We start from the raw sequence: 16,737 nt of genomic DNA on the forward strand, positions 1-16,737 counted from the left end.
GTGGGAGCATCGGCGGAGAGGATGCTCACCACTGGGTCCTCGATCTCAGAGACCTCCTCTGCTTGTATGTCCAGGTTTTGCGCCACGCGCCTGAGGAGGTCCTGATGTGCCCTAAGATCTAGAGGGGGAGGGCTGGAGGACGAGGTACCTGCCACCGCCTCATCAGGGGAAGACGACGAGGAGACCCCTAGCAGCAGAGCGTCCACGGGGGGTTCTGTCTGGGGCTGCACCTCTGGCTCTGGAGGGAGCTCTGTGTCCTGGTGGCTGGACCTGTCCTCGGCTTCCGGGGAGGGAGGGGGGGCAAGACACCGTTGCCTCTGGTGGCCTGCGTTCCGCCGCCGGGCGGAGAGTAATATGTTGTGGACCCTGGGCTTGGCGGTACGCCCAGGGGGTCCAAAACCCCCACTGCTGAGGCCCTCGGTCTTGAGGCGGAGGGTCCTGAAACAGGGCCGCGTGTCTGTCCTGCCCCAGCGTATAGGCGCTCTCTGCCTGAGAGGACACGGATGGTTCCCTTGAAGGCCATGGAGGCGCCGAGCTAGGTTGATAGACCTCTCTATACGCCGACGATCTCCTCGGTGCCGAGGATCGGTACCGTCAGTCGTACCGGTGCCGGGATCGGGACCGGGAACGGTGTGGTACTCAGTGCCGGGATCCGGATCGGGATCTGCCTCGAGGTCGGTGCCGAGAGCGGGATCACGATCTGCGCTCAGCACGGTGCCGGGAGGTCGACTGGGACCGGGACCTACCACCGACTCGGTGCTGGGAGGTCGACCGGGGAGCTGAGTGCCGAGGCAAATGTCTCCTAGAGTCTCGGTGCCAGTGGTAAGAGGATCCAGACTGGGACCGTGCAGATGTTGACCGGCGCCGCGAGTGTGACCGGAACCGCCGAGGAGAACGGTGCCGGGACTGCGAGTGGTGCCGAGAGCGCGAGCGTTCACGTCTCCTGGGCGATCGATGCCTGGACTCCGGAGACGGCGCTCTCAACATCGGCTTGCCTCTGGAGGTCACCGGCCCCTGGGGTACCGAGGGTTGAGGCTGCGATGGCTCAGTGAGCGCTATCAAGTCCCGTGCCGAAGCGAAGGTCTCCAGCGTAGATGGGACTAACAGCTCGATCCCCGATCTTAAGGGGGAGCTAGGAGGGGCCGGACTCGACGGACCTTCCGGGCCCGGAGTCGACAGCAGCCCTGCAGGCGGCGCCGCGCCCAAGGTAGGTGCCGGGCGCTCCACTCGAGCCTGCCGAGATGGTGTTGCAGACATCGAGGGTCTCGGATCGGGTCCCGGTGCGGGGGATGGACGGTGCCGGGGAGTCTTGCCGATGCCGGCGCAGTCCGGTGCCGGAGTAGAGGTGGCTGATTGTGCTGCCGGTACCGGAGTCAGTGCCGCTTCCATTAGGAGAGCGCGGAGTCTTTGATCTCTCTCCTTCTTTGTGCGAGGCTTAAAGGCCTTGCAGATACGACACTTCTAGTTGTAAGTAGTTTCAAAACAGTTTAAGATAGTGTAGTAGTTAGTTGTCTATTGTATATAGTTATAGAACTTATTCCCGGGGTGGGCCGTTGCCCTTCCCAGTGCCCGGCACCAGGCTCATGCCTGGTTCGCCGGGCTTCAAGCAGTGCTCGGCACGCAAGAAGCCGATGCTGACTAGCGATCCCCACGACGCGTGCCTCAAGTGCCTGGCGGAATCGCACATCACTGAGAACTACTAATACAAAGGAGAGCTAGGGACGTGGAGGACAGCAAGCCGCACTCCACAGTTCCAGCAACCGACACGGCGGTAAGAAGGAACTGAGGAGCAGGCAGGCCGGCAGGGGTATATGTCAAGTGCCATAGTGGCGCCACTCTAGGGGGCGACCTGCCAGCCCACTGGAGTTGCTAGGGTAAAAAAGTTTCCGGCAAACGTGCACGCACGGCGCGCACACCTACCTGGAATGGATATGAGCAATCACTCGAAGAAGAACCGAGTCTTCCTGACTAGAGATTTAAATCAAATCCACCCTGATTGTGCATCACTTAGAGCACAAGCTGGCAAAACTACAGTGAGCCTGGACACTGCATGATCTAAGAGACAGGGACACGGTGGAAATTAAAGTAGATTTCCTAGATGACTAGCCCTAGCACCTTAGCTAATTGGAGCATTCGGTACATATTTTTTAAATCATCGATTGAGAACCAATCTTAAAACGAAGACCACCACTAGCTTTGCAATTACTCATATCAAATCAAGCCCATCTACTGAAAAATATGCAAATCTCCACTGTACCTTTTCCTGGATGTTCTCATCCTCATTTGCCAGGGCATAGTTGTCTGGAGAGTACTGCGATGTAGATGAAGGGCTCTCGTTACAAAAAACATGCCAGCTGGGAAGCCTGTTAAACAAAACACAGACAAAACAGGAACTAAAAATCTAAATCTCACTTTACATACATAAATACACAGATTATCTCCCTCATTCTTATTTTTGTTTGTTCCTATAAAATACCTGGGTATATTAAAAAAAAAAAATCCACACCACTTTTGTTAGGTTACTGGTGATCCTTTGCAAGCACTGCTAGGAATCTCACTTCAGTTTTAAGAACTGATCTCATAGCAGGATGGACTGGGAAGTTAGCTCTGAAATATACTCCTACTTTTTACTGACTGATTTGTAAATTAAGAAGTGGAGTCTATAGACCAAAATTCACTCATTTCTTGTGCAGTGACATCAGTGTGCTTAGTGGTTCGGGGTGTTCTATTCCTCTTAGAAGTGTACAGTACTTTGGCACCTACGATATTACATTCTAAGCTAGCCTGACAATAGTCAAAGTCTTAAGTTTCCCCAAGCCATTGGCCCATTGGGCTGAAACAGTTAATTTCATAGCCAACAGTACACCAAGGAGCGATGTGGCGAGCATCATGTCCGACCACCTTTAACTGCCCTAACCCAATGGATCAGGTATCCACTCTGCAGTTGGGTAAACTGGAGGTGGCTTTTCGGTATGAGAGCAAGTGACACTTGAACCCATGACCTTCTGGACTGTAGTCAAACTACGTGGCACTGACAGATGCAATCTCATAGTAGTAGAGAGTACTGGCCTAAACAGAACATGCAGAATTTTTCTGATCAAGAGATAAAAAGCCTCTCGTCAGAAAGTTCAGATATTTTGATAAGTAGTTCTCAAAAAAACAATTTTAGTTTCTTATCTGTAACTTACTTTGTCAAAATGGTAAATCTAGTGATTATGGGCACTGTGCAGTAGAGAACTCCTACACACCTGACTATAAAGGCATCTCATATTTTTTAATACTTCACAGAAAAAACTCCTCCCTTAGCACACCAACTGCATGAAATCACAGCCTAAGGAAGTGCCTCCAGAGCTGAACACCGGAAAACAAAATGCACAGAATGGAAGTTGACAAGCTACTGACTAGCTATCAATAAAAGGATACACTCCTCTCTAAAATTTGAAATTTCTTTACCTTTTAGTCACAGGTCAGAAACTGAAGTTTTCTTCCTTGCCTATGCACAGATCAACTGACAATACACATTCTTGGGCAGCTGCAAACAGTAATGATCAATAAAGATAACTACCATACATAAAAACAGGCTCTGTTGTCCCCCACAAACTGAAAGTGTAAACAAATGTATTTAAAACATATATTGTAATTTAGAGCACACTGAAGGATGTTGTTAAAGCTCTGTCAGGTAAAGAAAAGCCAAAGCTTTATAGAGCTTAGTGAACCAATACATGGTAAACCAGATAGTGGTTTTACATATGTGCTTCTATATGGCTGAGGGGGGGCGTGGGGGGGGGAGGGAGGTGTTCATGAGGGAGTTGCACCTTCAGCTCCTACAGGAGGAATTTTGTTAGTTGACGATAGTTAGCTCTTCTGATCCAAGTAGACAGAGAAAATTTGATGAGCCCTTTGTGCTGTATCTTCTAGATGTTAAAAGGGAAATTTTGCATTTACATATGCTTGGTAAAGAAAGATATTTAGGCTTGGATACCAAAAGGTAGATGATATGATTTGGTTTACATAAAATTCCGTATTTATTTGAGGAACAAACTCAGGAGTTAGATGGAGAACCTATTAGCTCAGAAAGAATTGAGGCACTCAAAAGGTAAGGTGGCTATATAAACGCCTACACGGAATGAACAAATGTTCTGAAGTGGTAGTGGGAATAAGAGCTGCCTGGAGACCAAGCAGAGCCTTCAAGTCATATGTAATGAGAGCTCCGTTTCCATGCTATAATTGAAATTTCTTTTTAAAAGCTGGCTAACATTGTTTCAAATGATTTTTTTAAAACAGCACAATATTAGTTTTACTGAACAGTTTTATACTCCCAATGATACCTTTTTTACTTCAGTGAAAATGAAAAGTCCAGTTACTCCAATGGAAAAAAAAAGTTTATTTTGGACTATTTTTGAAATGTCTCCAGCACCCAGACACCCAACTCCCAATGCGATCCAAACCACAAATAAATCTATTTTATTCTATATAAAGCTTATACAGGGCAAATTCATAAACTGGTCGCCCTCTATATCACTGATAGATCGATACGCACAGCTGTTTGCTCCCCCAGATATTTATTAACTTACTCTGGGTTTATTAACAAACAAAGTAATTTTATTATGTATAAAAAGTAGGATTTAAGTAATTTCAAGTAATAACAGCCAGAACAAAGTAACAAAGCAAAATAAAACAACACACGCAAGTCTAAGCCTAATACATGAAGAAACTGACTACCGGTAATATCTCACCCTCGAAGATGTTCCTATAAGCTTCTTTCACACACTAGAAGCCTTCCTTGTCCTTTCCCAATCCTTTCCCCTGGTACAGTCTTAGATCCAGCAGACAGCTCAGGTGGTAAGCAGGGGTTCTCTCATGACTGGCCACCCCTTTTCATAGAATATCAAGGTTGGAAAGAACCTCAGGAGGTCAGCTAGTCCAACCCCCTGCTCACAGCAGGACCAATCCCAACTAATTTTTTTTGCCCCAGATCCCTAAGTGGCCCCCTTGAGGACTGAACTCACAACCCTGGGTTTAGCAGGCCAATGTTCAAGCCACTGAGCTATCCCTCCCCTTGCTCCATGCCCTTTTATAGCTTTGGCACAAGGTGGGAATCTTTTGTCTGTGCTTGTCCCCATGCCCGCCTCATCCATGGAAAAGTACAAGGATTAAGATGGATTCCAGTATCATGTGACATGGTCACGTCGCTTTAAGACCACTAGTCTCCATTCTTCCTGGGTTGTCCCACAGGTATACAAGAAGGCGTGCAGGTAAATAAATCGTTTACAACCAATTGTCCTAGTCAATGGGAGCCATGAAGATTCTAAACCACCATTAATTACAATACGACCTGAGAATTATATTTCTAGCTTCACATACAAGAATGCTATATGCACACAAATAGGAGGAATATATTCAGTAGGTTATAACCTTTGTTATGATTCCTTACAAGAGACCTTTTGCATGAAGCATATTCCAGTTGCATCATATTTACACTCATAAGCATATTTCCATAAAACATATGGAATGCAATGTCACAGGCAGCAGTATCTTTTGTCCTCTTGTTTCTGGAAGTACGCAAGAACAGGATAACTGTTCTAGGTCTAGCCACAGCAGCCTAGTGATATGACATGATTTGACACTCACATTGCCACCATTACACTTTTGCAAGAAAAGCACAGAATATTAAATAGGCTAATAATCTGAATACACTATTGGATCCAGTATAGTGTGCTACATATTTGAAGTTAAACAACATCTATGGCAATGCAAGACTAGGAATGGTGGTGGTCACCCTTAAGCTCCCCCATTAGGGTTGAGCCCAACCAGCTACTTTGTTTATAAACACTACTTACATCATCTACATTAGGTACAAACTAACATTACATAGGCATTGCCATACTATATCAGACCAATGGTCCATCTAGTTCAGTATCATGTCTCCAACAGTGACCTGCTTCAGAGGAAACTGAAAGAAAACCCCCAGTCAACAGATATGCACCTCCATGAATGTCTCATAGTAATTCCCAATAGAGGTTCGTTCAAGGTTTGAAGCATGAGAATTAATAATCTTTCCAAAAATGGTTTGCATGAACTACTGCAACTAGATATACTTTTTATCTATGTAAAAGTCCAATCCTCCTTTGGAATTTGGTAAACTGCTGGCCTCAATGACATCCTGGGGCAATTAATTCTACAGACAGACAAAGAATATGTCTACACAATATGTAATTAGTTTTCTATTTGCTGCCCTCAATTTCATTGAATCCCTCCCCCTTATTCTTGTGATGAGAGGGAGAGAATGGAAGATCACTTACAGCTTCTCTATACTATTTATTACTGTAAGGTGAGCAGCAAGCGATCCCTATATTTAGGTTGCCGAACACTTTCCATTATAAAAGATTCACACCTCTACTATTTGTAGCAAATCTTTGATATTTGGCAGGGAAAAAGCCTTGGTATCACAGAAGTGGCTTTTCTTTGACTTACTGAAATTTTGTTTTTTTGCTGTGATAGAAACCGATAACATCACTATCACTTTTCTTCCCCTTGCATTTCTAAAGAAAATGTTGGCACTGTATCAGAATAATAGACATTCTAAGGCCAGGCTCACCTTACTGCCAAAGCAGTAGCAGACATTGTACTGGCAAACCTGTGGAAGCTGCCATAGTGTGTGTGCACGCGCATGGTGGGAGAGAGAGAGAACTGGGCCAGGTTAAAATCTCGCACCCAATCACATCCAAAACCCAGCAGTCTGATCACACCACCAAATTTCTGGGAATAACCTTCCCCTCCTGCCAGTTAATTCAGTTAGTTCTTTTGCTCAAACTGTAGTAATCTGCACTGCAGAGATGAAGGTTCAGAATTCAAACTCTGCTTATGATATGTTAACAGGGAATTGTGACATTTGCACAGAACAGTTTGTTTTGTCCTATAAAAAAGAAAGTTACATACAAAAATGCTAAGTTTTTTAAACTGCAAAGTTAAAAGATAGGAAATGCAAGATTCACAGTTGCCCCCACAAACTTTGTTCTGACTTCTTATACATAAATTATAATACAGGCTTAATTACACAATCATATTCTTTCCACAAGACCCTTGCCTCATTCTGGGCACCAGATCAATATGCAAGGGAGAAGAATTAAGATTGCATTTTACGTCTGGCATTTCCTAATCTGTTTAAAACAATTTGAAAAATCACTCAATCAAGTCCCTTCTTATTTCTTCTCTTTTTTGAAGCAAGCACTCAAGACATTTTCTCCCAGAATCCTAATCAATATTGCCTTTTTTCTAAACCCCCTCCAATTTTGCCATGTCCTTCCAGTACTTCACCCAATACACTAGGGTAAGGGTGAACTACTGATCTAAATAATCACATATTCTGTATTTTGCTTCTAATTTCTTAGATATTCCAACATTGTTTGCTTTTTTGACTACAGTTGCAGACAGATGAGGTCTTCTGTGACCTGTAAGAATGAAAAGCAGCAATTTTCCTACTACAGTGGTGGACTAGGTCTCTTAATATAGGATGTAGTAATAAAAGTAGTGTCCACGATGGCTTGTGCTTAAAAAAAAAAAATAGACAATACATAGATAGCAACGTAAATGCTTTATTCCTGGGGGGATTCTGCAACAAATAAAAATTCTGCACACACTATTTTAAAATTCTGCATATTTTATTTGTCAAAACAACAATATAATCACCAGTTTAAATTACTTTTTGGTCACTTATTTCAAAACACCTGTCAGCAAGTATGTCTGTAATAATATAGTCAAAAAAGATTGAGGAAATGTTTTTTGACAAATTGAGTCCTTAATATGTTAACATAGAACTCTGAGTAATAACTCATTTAAACTACAATACAGAACTGTATTTCCAGCACCCTTCAGAACCAGTGCAAAGGCTTGGAAGAGTCAGGAATAATGGAGGAGCTGAGGGAGGTGAAGTAAATTTGCTGGGAAGGAGCCTGGGTGTGAACCTGGAGGGTTTTGGGTATGAGTGGGAAAAGCATGGAACAGTTTTTTCCTGCCCCCCTAACCTGGCCCGACAGGTGCTGCGAAGAAGGCAAGCTCTTTCCCTTCTTTATCGGACTGGGATCAGTTGCTGTATTCTATTGCCACAGCACCCTCTGGTGGCAAAAGGCAGAACTGCAACAACAACATTTCAGCAGAAGCTTTTTTCTGAGCAAAAAATGAAAAATGAGCGTGGCTCATTAATTATGAGCACAGAATTCCCCCAGGAGTACTGCACCTATGGAACAGATTGTTAATAATGCGCAATCAGCTTTACTAAACAAGGGCTGGACATTTTAATTCCTAAATTAGGTAGCTTGATTTCACTTCTCATTAAAATACAAATCACAACATATTTCCCCCCCTCCACAAGGAGTATGGGAGAATTTTTTTTAAAGCACACTCCCCACATGCATGTAAGCCGCAGCTTTGACACCCATAAGCTAGAGAAGCTAAAAACCATAGAAAGGTTTATATAAATGTGTGACAACCATCAGAACAAGTTTTACAAGTACGTTTTCATTTGTTTTTAAATGAATATGATTCTGTGGGGTTGAGGATTAAGTTTATTCTAAAAATAGTACTAAAATCTTCAACAATAGACAAGAGTAAATTATTGACAAAAGTGGTGTTTAACTTTAATTTACAGAAATGCAAAAATCTAAAAGAAAAAAAATTTATAAAATATTTATGTTCCCAACAACGGCTTCACCATATACAATCATCAACTTCTGCAGTTTTGACATTTCAGTTCTATTAACATTATTACAATATTATAATTCAGGCACAAACAGGCAGAATCATTCTTCGAATTTGAAATTCAGTAATCTCGCCTTTATGTTGCAGATATCCCCTACTTCCAATCTAAGCCCTCTCCCCCACAAGATTCTAAAGAAAAAGACCACCTAAAAAGACATGCAGAAGAGAGAGTTTCAAATGGGGCAGCTTTTCTACCCTCTGCCTGTCTCTAGCCCCTTCTTGGAACAAGTCCTCATCTTTTACCTTTCTCCTCTCACCCAAAATTATAACCTATTGGTCTCTATAAAAACTCTAATTCATAGACTATCAGGGTTTGAAGGGACCTCAGGACATCATCTAGTCCAACCCCCTATTCAATGCAGGACCAATCCCCAGACAGATTTTTTCCCCAGATCCCTAAATGGCCCCCTCAAGGATTGAACTCACAACCCTAGGTTTAGCAGGCCAATGCTCAAAGCACTGTGCTATCTCTTCCCCTTAATTTTAAGCACCCACTCAAGAACAGGGTCAAGTAAAGTCTGCTTCCTGCTGATTTAGTACAATATGCCACTAAACGATACTCAAATAAAACTAAGCAGATATTTCTAAACGTTGGTTAACAGATATTAGACTTGGAGACAGAGTATATTTGGCATATCATCTTATACAGAGTCCCCTTCTGCTCTAGTAATCAGTAGCAAAATTTTATAGAAACCATTTCTTCAGGGAGTTAATTGTTTTGTTTGACCAAAAGGGAATCTTGCCCCTTTTTAAACGAGAGAGGGATTCTATTTTAGGGAAGTAGTTTGAGTTCCTTGTAGCTATTAGTACAGTAAGCCAGACTGGCAGCTGGGAAAAAAGAAAAAAAAACCACACAAAAAAGTTAACCCTAATAAGTTAAGCAATTAAATTTAGTTACAGGTTTGACCCTGTCCCATTTCTATTACTTTTCTCATCCGCACCATGATTCCATTTTTCCTTCTACTCTATTTCAGTGCTTTGCACATAGCACAGACTACTCATAGGCTATAGTGTTTGGCAATAACAGAATGCTATCAGTAAAATACTACATATATGGATGCATATTTGTCAAGTCTTTCTACACAGAGATACAAAAATCAATAAAATCCAAGATGCTAACTCATAATATTTGCAGTTCTACCAGTCCAAGACACAGCAAACCCATTTAAGTAGTTCCTTAACGCAAATGCCTCTTCAAATGTCTGTAATTCCTTTGCCTCAGGCCAAACATGCCACACTATTGTTTATGTATTAGTGTGCAGATAGTTTCAAACATGTATTTCCACACTGATCGATGAGTAACAAAATAGCTAAAACCACCAGTCTTTTTCAGATTATCAGTACATTAAGGCTTTCTAGTCAATATTAAGATTTTATCATTCCCTGTCCTTGCTATTATATACTTCTCTTGTTGTATCAAGATTTACCCTCTCTCTCTCTCTCTGAATAAATCATTGTTTCTAGGAGAGTCTCCGACCTTGCAGAAGTTCTTAATGTGACAATTCAAGTTTGCTACAGATGGTTCAATGACGACAGCAACAGAAGCTATTTAAATCTGATAAAGAATAATCTGGCATTTTCATTGGTATATTTCCACACATGACTTTCTTGGATGCCCCACTGGATTCCTAAGGTTAAGAAGATATAAACATCCAAGCCCTGGATGCTAGCCCAAGCTTACAAGACAAAAACTTTACCCTTTATACGATAGGTATGTGCTGTTCTTTACTGAAGAGGAAGGAAAACACATCTGCTTATCACTTCTGAATAAAATAGTGTGTGTGATGTTGTGATTTAGCACTGTTCCATTGACAGCTTGGCATCCATAACAAACCAAGCTGAATTAGAATGTTATGTTTGTAAAACCTGAGCGACTTTGAAACTGATGTTGATCTAGTAGACTGTACAGTTTTGTTTTTTAAACATAGCTCTTAAGTTCCCCATTATTTAAAGTCATTTAAAAGGTAGCAGTTATTCTTGATATAGAAGACTATTATCTGAAGACACCATTAGAATAATGATTATTTCTGGTCAAGGACCAAAAATGGAGTTAGCACCAAGTGAGCAGCCAGTGGAAGTGAATTAGACAAGTTACAAGTGAACCAGAAGTAAATGGAACCCACGTAAACATGATTATCTGATGGCAGCATCCATGATGGCACCAGAGATGCATCTATTACATTATACCGCAGGGACCTCCTCTGCAAAGAAAACCGAAACTGCTTTTTAAGGGATATTTTCTTACCCCAATACATTCTGATATCTACCTACCCATAAAACATGAACCACTACACCTTGTTGCGGACAAATTTTCTCCACTTTCCCCATAATAAAATGGCTTCATTTTTAGAAGCCTATCAGATTTGGAACTTAAAGCATGAACTTGTTCAATACAATTTAAAATCAGACCTATGTACAGAGGCAACTCCAACCAGTGGGGTATGAAGCACACAGTATAATCAAGGATAGCTCTCAGAAAACTTTTTTTCAGGTCACATACTAGATAAAGGCATAAGCCCCTAAACTTAGCATCAGTTCAATCTAAACCTACCCATTGTTAAGGATGATGAGATAGGCACCTAACTGCCATTGGTGTTTTCAAAATCTGTCCCATAGTCAGCATCAGCTGTTTGAGGTTAAGAAAACCATTCTTGAAGGTAAGAAAGAAAGGCTCCAGAGGTGATTCTGGCAATTGCAGGCCGGTAAGTCTAAAGTCAGTACCAGGCAAATTGGTTGAAACCACAGTAAAGAACAGAATTGTCAGACACAGATGAATATGATATGCTGGTAAGGAGTCAGTGCTGCTTTTGTAAAGGGAAATGATGCCTCAAAAATCAATTAAAATACTTTGAGAGGGTCAGCAAACACGTGGGCTTGGGTGAGCCAGTGGATATAGTGTACTCAGACATTCAGAAAGCCTTTGACAAGGTCCTCACCAAAGACTCTTAAGCAAAGTAGGCAGTCATGGGAGAAGAGAGGTAGTCCTCTCATGTACCAGTAGCTGGTTGAAAGAGGAGAAACAAAGGGTAGGAATAAACAGTTTCCACACTGGACAGGTGCAAAGAGCAGGATTCCCCAAGGACCTGTACTGTGTACCAGTGCTGTTTAACACTCATAAATAATCTGGAAAAAAGGCGTAAATGGTGAGGGGGCAAAGTTTGCAGACAATAAGTATTCGAGTAGTTTTATATGTCCAAAGCTTATTGTGAAGAGTTAAAGGGATCTCATAAAACTGGATGACTAAGCAACAAAATGGCAGATGAAATTGAATGTTAATAAATGCTAAGCAATGGCATACTGGAAAACAATCCCAACCATACAAACAAAATAATGGGATCTAAATTAGCTGTTACCACTCAAGGATCCTGGAGTCATCGTGGATAATTCTCTGAAAATATCTGCTCAATGTGCAGCAACAGTCAAAAAAGCTATCAATATTAAACATTAGGAAAGGGATAGATAAGACTGTAAATAGAATAAAGCCACTATATAAATCCATGGAACATCCACACCTTGAATATTGTGTACAATTCTGGTCACTCCATGAAAGAATTGGAAAAAGTATAAAGAAGGGCAACTAAAATGATTAGAGGTATAGAACAGTTTCCATATGGGAGAGATTTAAAAGACTGGGACCATTCATCTTAGATAAAAGGACTAGAGGGGGATATGATAGAGAAATATAAAATCATCAAGTGTGGAGAAAGTAAATGAGGAAGTGTTATTTACCCCTGCACTTAACATAAGAACCATGGGCCACCCAATGAAATTAACAGGCAGCAAAATTAAAACAAAACAAAAGAAAGTACTTCTTCACACAATGCAGAGTCAACCTGTGGAACTCACTGCCAGGAAATGCTGTGAAGGCCAAAAGCAGGGGTAGTCAACAGGTCGACCGTGGGTCAAATCTGGATCGCCAAATGCTTTGGAACAGACCAAAAAAATCTTATTTACTTATTATTGGGGTTTTATTATTATTTTTTCTCGAGTCTGGAACTTGACTAAACCTTGACCAAGAAATTCGGACATTGACAAAAAATAATTGACCACCTCTAGCCAAAAGAATAACTGGCTTCAAAAAAAACTAGTTCTTGGAGGATAGTCCACAAATGGCTATTAGCCAGCATGGTCAGGGACACAAACCCATGCTCCAATTGCTTCTAAACCTTTAGTACCAGAAGCTGGGACTGGATAACACGATGGATTGCTCAATAAACTGCCCTACTCTGTTCATTCCCTATGAAGCATCTAGTACCAGCCAATGTCAAAAGATAGGATTACTGGGCTTGATGGATCATTGTTATGACCCACTATGGCCACTTATGTTCTTATTATGCCCTCAAACTTTAACTGTTTTTCCTGACTTTCTAAATTGGCACTTCTCTTGCAGTTTGTTGGAGATAACTGTCAGCTCTTCCTGTTAGCATGCTTGAATTAAAAGGGCCAGGATTCCATGCAAGATAGATGTAGAAAGCTGTGCAAGCAGAGGTTTGAGTAGCCATGGCTACTCATAAGGCAATGGAGGAGAATTTGAAGGCCCTCTTAGACAACTCTTGATCTTTCAGTCTACCAAAAAAACACAAAACTGAAGGTTATCCCTCCATCCAATAAAGTTAATATCTTACTGTGCTGGCAGCAGACCCGGACGAGATGAAGGAAGGAACAATTTCAGAACCAATGAAAATTTGACCAACTGATCTAGTTGCATATGGTATAGCTTTTAAATGTTGGCATATTCATAAGGGTTGATGGTCTCAACAGGGTTCAGGTGCTTTAAGAACATTAAACAGTTAAGTATGGTGTGGCTTGTGTGAAGTGAAGTTTCCTATTCCCATTCTAACAACCATCATAAAAGTCCTTTGAAATGTTTAACAAACACAAAAAGCAAAAAACAGTTAAAGCATTTGAAACATACAAGACAGACTTTAATTTCCATCTTTCCCTCTGTAGAGTCTTTAAGGAGAAAATTTTGACAATCTTTTAGATGGTATTAAATGCCCTTGTTTCGGGGGTTATAAACAGCAGCTCTGGATTAAAAAACAAACACAATCAGATTTCAAAGAAAAAAGAAAAAAAAAAAAAAGACAAATGTACCCAAAAAGGGGAAGAGAAAGAGATAAGATGTTACTTCTTCTGTCACTGAAGATTGCAGTTTAGCTGCTGAAGAGAGTCACAGGAACAGAAATACCTTAAAAACACTTGGATTTGGCAGCTGGTGGTGGAGAGGGCAACAGCCAAGGTGATGGAGGTGGTTTGTGTTCCATTTCATCCATAAGATTGACATGCTCAGTCTTTTTTGTGCCAGCAAGCTCCCCACAAAAGAAATCCCAAAAGGACATTATACTTTCAAAATTAACCTATCAGATAGTGCCATATGACATCCTCTTATCCTATTGCAATACAATTCTGTGACTTCACCAGAAGCCTTAAAATTAAATAGTTTTTAGTCTGAATTAATCTAGTCGGTATACTTTCACTACAGCTTGTATTTAGTTTTATGTAACATAAAACAGTCATCTTGACCTATAAATATCTTTCACTCCATTTCAACCCATGGTTCGTGCTCAAATTGACATTAATGGCCTTACCAGTGGACCTATGTGTGTCTGTGTACTCCGAATAGTCCAACACAATCTTCTCCAGAGATTCTAGAATGAGGGAAAAAAAGTGTCTTTCTTCTTCCATTTTGAAATGGTCCTAATCTGGAAGGAAGTCAAGTAAGATCAATCTGATTCAGAGAGTTTGCCCTCCTCCAATGACAATGACTTGGACTAATGTTTGTGATGATTAGTCAAATCCTCAGAAAAAAAAGAGGCTATTTAAAGCTCTCTACTTCTGATACGGTCTTGGAGGATTACAGTGTCTAAAAAGAAGAGTTATTACCGCATCTTTTCGGCGCTTTACTCGGGGGTGAGGGGTTGAAGAGAAGGAACAGGGTCTAGATTTTCTATGTGGTTTCTGGACATAAAGATTTTTGCCTGAGGAACTGGAAAAGATGGGTCCCTCAGAGTCAAAAACACTGCTTAAATATAGAACTACCTGGGACTTCCTGGTTGAGTGGCAGACAGCACTTATTCAAAGGAGAAAATCCCTGGCTAAGCCCTGAAAAGAATGACTGGGAAAAATGACTGGGAAAGGCAACAAACTAGATTTCTAACTTCTATAACAATCACAGAAGCAGAGAGATGGAGCAGAAGAGTCTCAAAAATTGGAGATTTCCTTACAATTTGACTCGTCTGTTACTTCAATCTTGAAACCATGCTCAGCCTTGCTTAGAAGAAGCAGGAAATGAATATGGAAAAACTGTAAAGCCAAGTTCTGCTTTAAATTGGCCCCCAAAGCTTCACAAGCTACCATTAGGCAGGCCAAACAGAGGTCCCCATGAGCTCAACATTCTATTTTAGTGTATTGACAAGACACTAAATAGGGAAATTCCCTGGTTCCCCCCTAGTCCAGTCAAATGGACCATCTCTCTATTAAAGTTGTTTGGCAGAAGGAGAAGAGTGTCATAAAATTCTATCTGGAAAGGAGGCCCTCTAGAAAGCACCCTGAGGAACCTACATCTGCCTACACAGAGACAGAAGACTGGGCTCTCAATGTGGCTGTAGCACTTCTAGTGTGCCAGCAAAGAAAGATAGCAATCAATTTAAAAAATGTAAGAGGTACTCTATTTACCTCTGAAGCATGAAACAGAGGCAGGTACTCCCAGAGGAGGAGGAAAAAAAAAAAAAAAAACAAAAAAAAAAACAGACCTCTGGTACTATAAATGGCCATCATCATCATCATCCCATCTCACCCAAATACAATGAGACACAGCATTCTCTTATTCGTACAGAGGTGTTTCGGGTTTATCCACACTTCATTTCTACCACACAATGGAGAAATGTTAAAGCTAACTTTTTGGCTGATTAAACAATTTTGAATGATTTAGAAAGCTAGTTGCTACTATTACAGAGCAGGATGCTACAACAAGAGAATCAGTTTAAGTGACTATGTGCATGCCTTTGAGAGAAAACAGTAAGCACAAAATATACAGAATCAAAATGAGTAAGAATGCTACAAGATAAGAATCTACGCATATTATCTGAAGTAAAATCTTTCTGTTCCTTACCACAATGCATTTCACTGTTTGTTTTGAGAACACAAAAATATTTCGTTACTTTCTAGCTTGAAACTGATGAAAATAGGTCAAAGCAGAATATGCTTTCTGCGCTGTTGCTCAACTATGCTTTTCTTTCACAAAAAAAGTTTTCATATTTTAAATCCTGCCATCTAGAATGTTCTTCAGAAAGAAAGGGATTTCTTCATTTCATTTACAGAACTGGATTCATATGCACAAAAATAGTGGGCATATCCTGTTTCTGCAGATCAGATCTTGCAAATCAGGTAAGTTTGCATCAAGAACTCTCAATCTTACTGTAGCTTAATTTAAAAAAAATACAGAAAGTTACTAGACAAATTAGAGTGCATATAAATGATGAAAACAAAAACAAAGGTCTGCAGAGGAAACAGAAATAATCAGTCTTCATTCACTACTAATAGCTAGTTTAATCATCCTTGTCCAACACAGGAAAATTTACTGTGATGTAATTGTGTGTTGAGTGGGCTTGTCTCCTGTGTGGCCTACACCAACATAAAATTAGAACCCTGTTATGAAATACTACTAAAGTCCTGTACCTGAGCTTCCAAGAGTGTTGATAGTGTTTCGGTATCCCACTTCACACACCTTAAATGGGTCACATTTTCAGAAAGTGCAGACCATGGACCCTCTGAAAACCAGGTCCCCCTTTAAAGTGTTTGAATTGGGGCACTCCAAGTCTCTTGTCATGCTTAAATATATAGACCAGTGGTTCCCAAACTGGGGTTCATGAACCCCTGGGGGGTTCTGAAATGTTACAGGGGGTTCTCAGGAAAAAAAATCCTGACTGGCGGACAGAGCTGTCCCTAGGTACCCCGGGCAGCACAGGGCCAGCAGCCTGG

General features: G+C 41.3%; 1 protein-coding gene across 5 annotated transcripts in view; it reads right to left on the reverse strand.

Annotated features, from left to right (window-relative positions):
• SUCO (SUN domain containing ossification factor) overlaps positions 1-16,737 on the reverse strand; it is a 900,323-nt gene that overhangs the window by 871,186 nt on the left and 12,400 nt on the right. For all 5 annotated transcript variants that reach the window (XR_007775597.1, XM_050962991.1, XM_050962992.1 and 2 more), the window contains exon 2: positions 2,258-2,363. Coding sequence is in view for 4 of the 5 variants with exons in the window: in XM_050962991.1 (XP_050818948.1) it covers positions 2,258-2,363 (106 nt within the window). In the remaining variant the exon portion in view is untranslated. The remainder of the gene's footprint in view (positions 1-2,257; positions 2,364-16,737) is intronic.

This window comes from Gopherus flavomarginatus, chromosome 7, assembly GCF_025201925.1.
Source record: "Gopherus flavomarginatus isolate rGopFla2 chromosome 7, rGopFla2.mat.asm, whole genome shotgun sequence".
NCBI lineage: Eukaryota > Metazoa > Chordata > Testudines > Testudinidae > Gopherus > Gopherus flavomarginatus.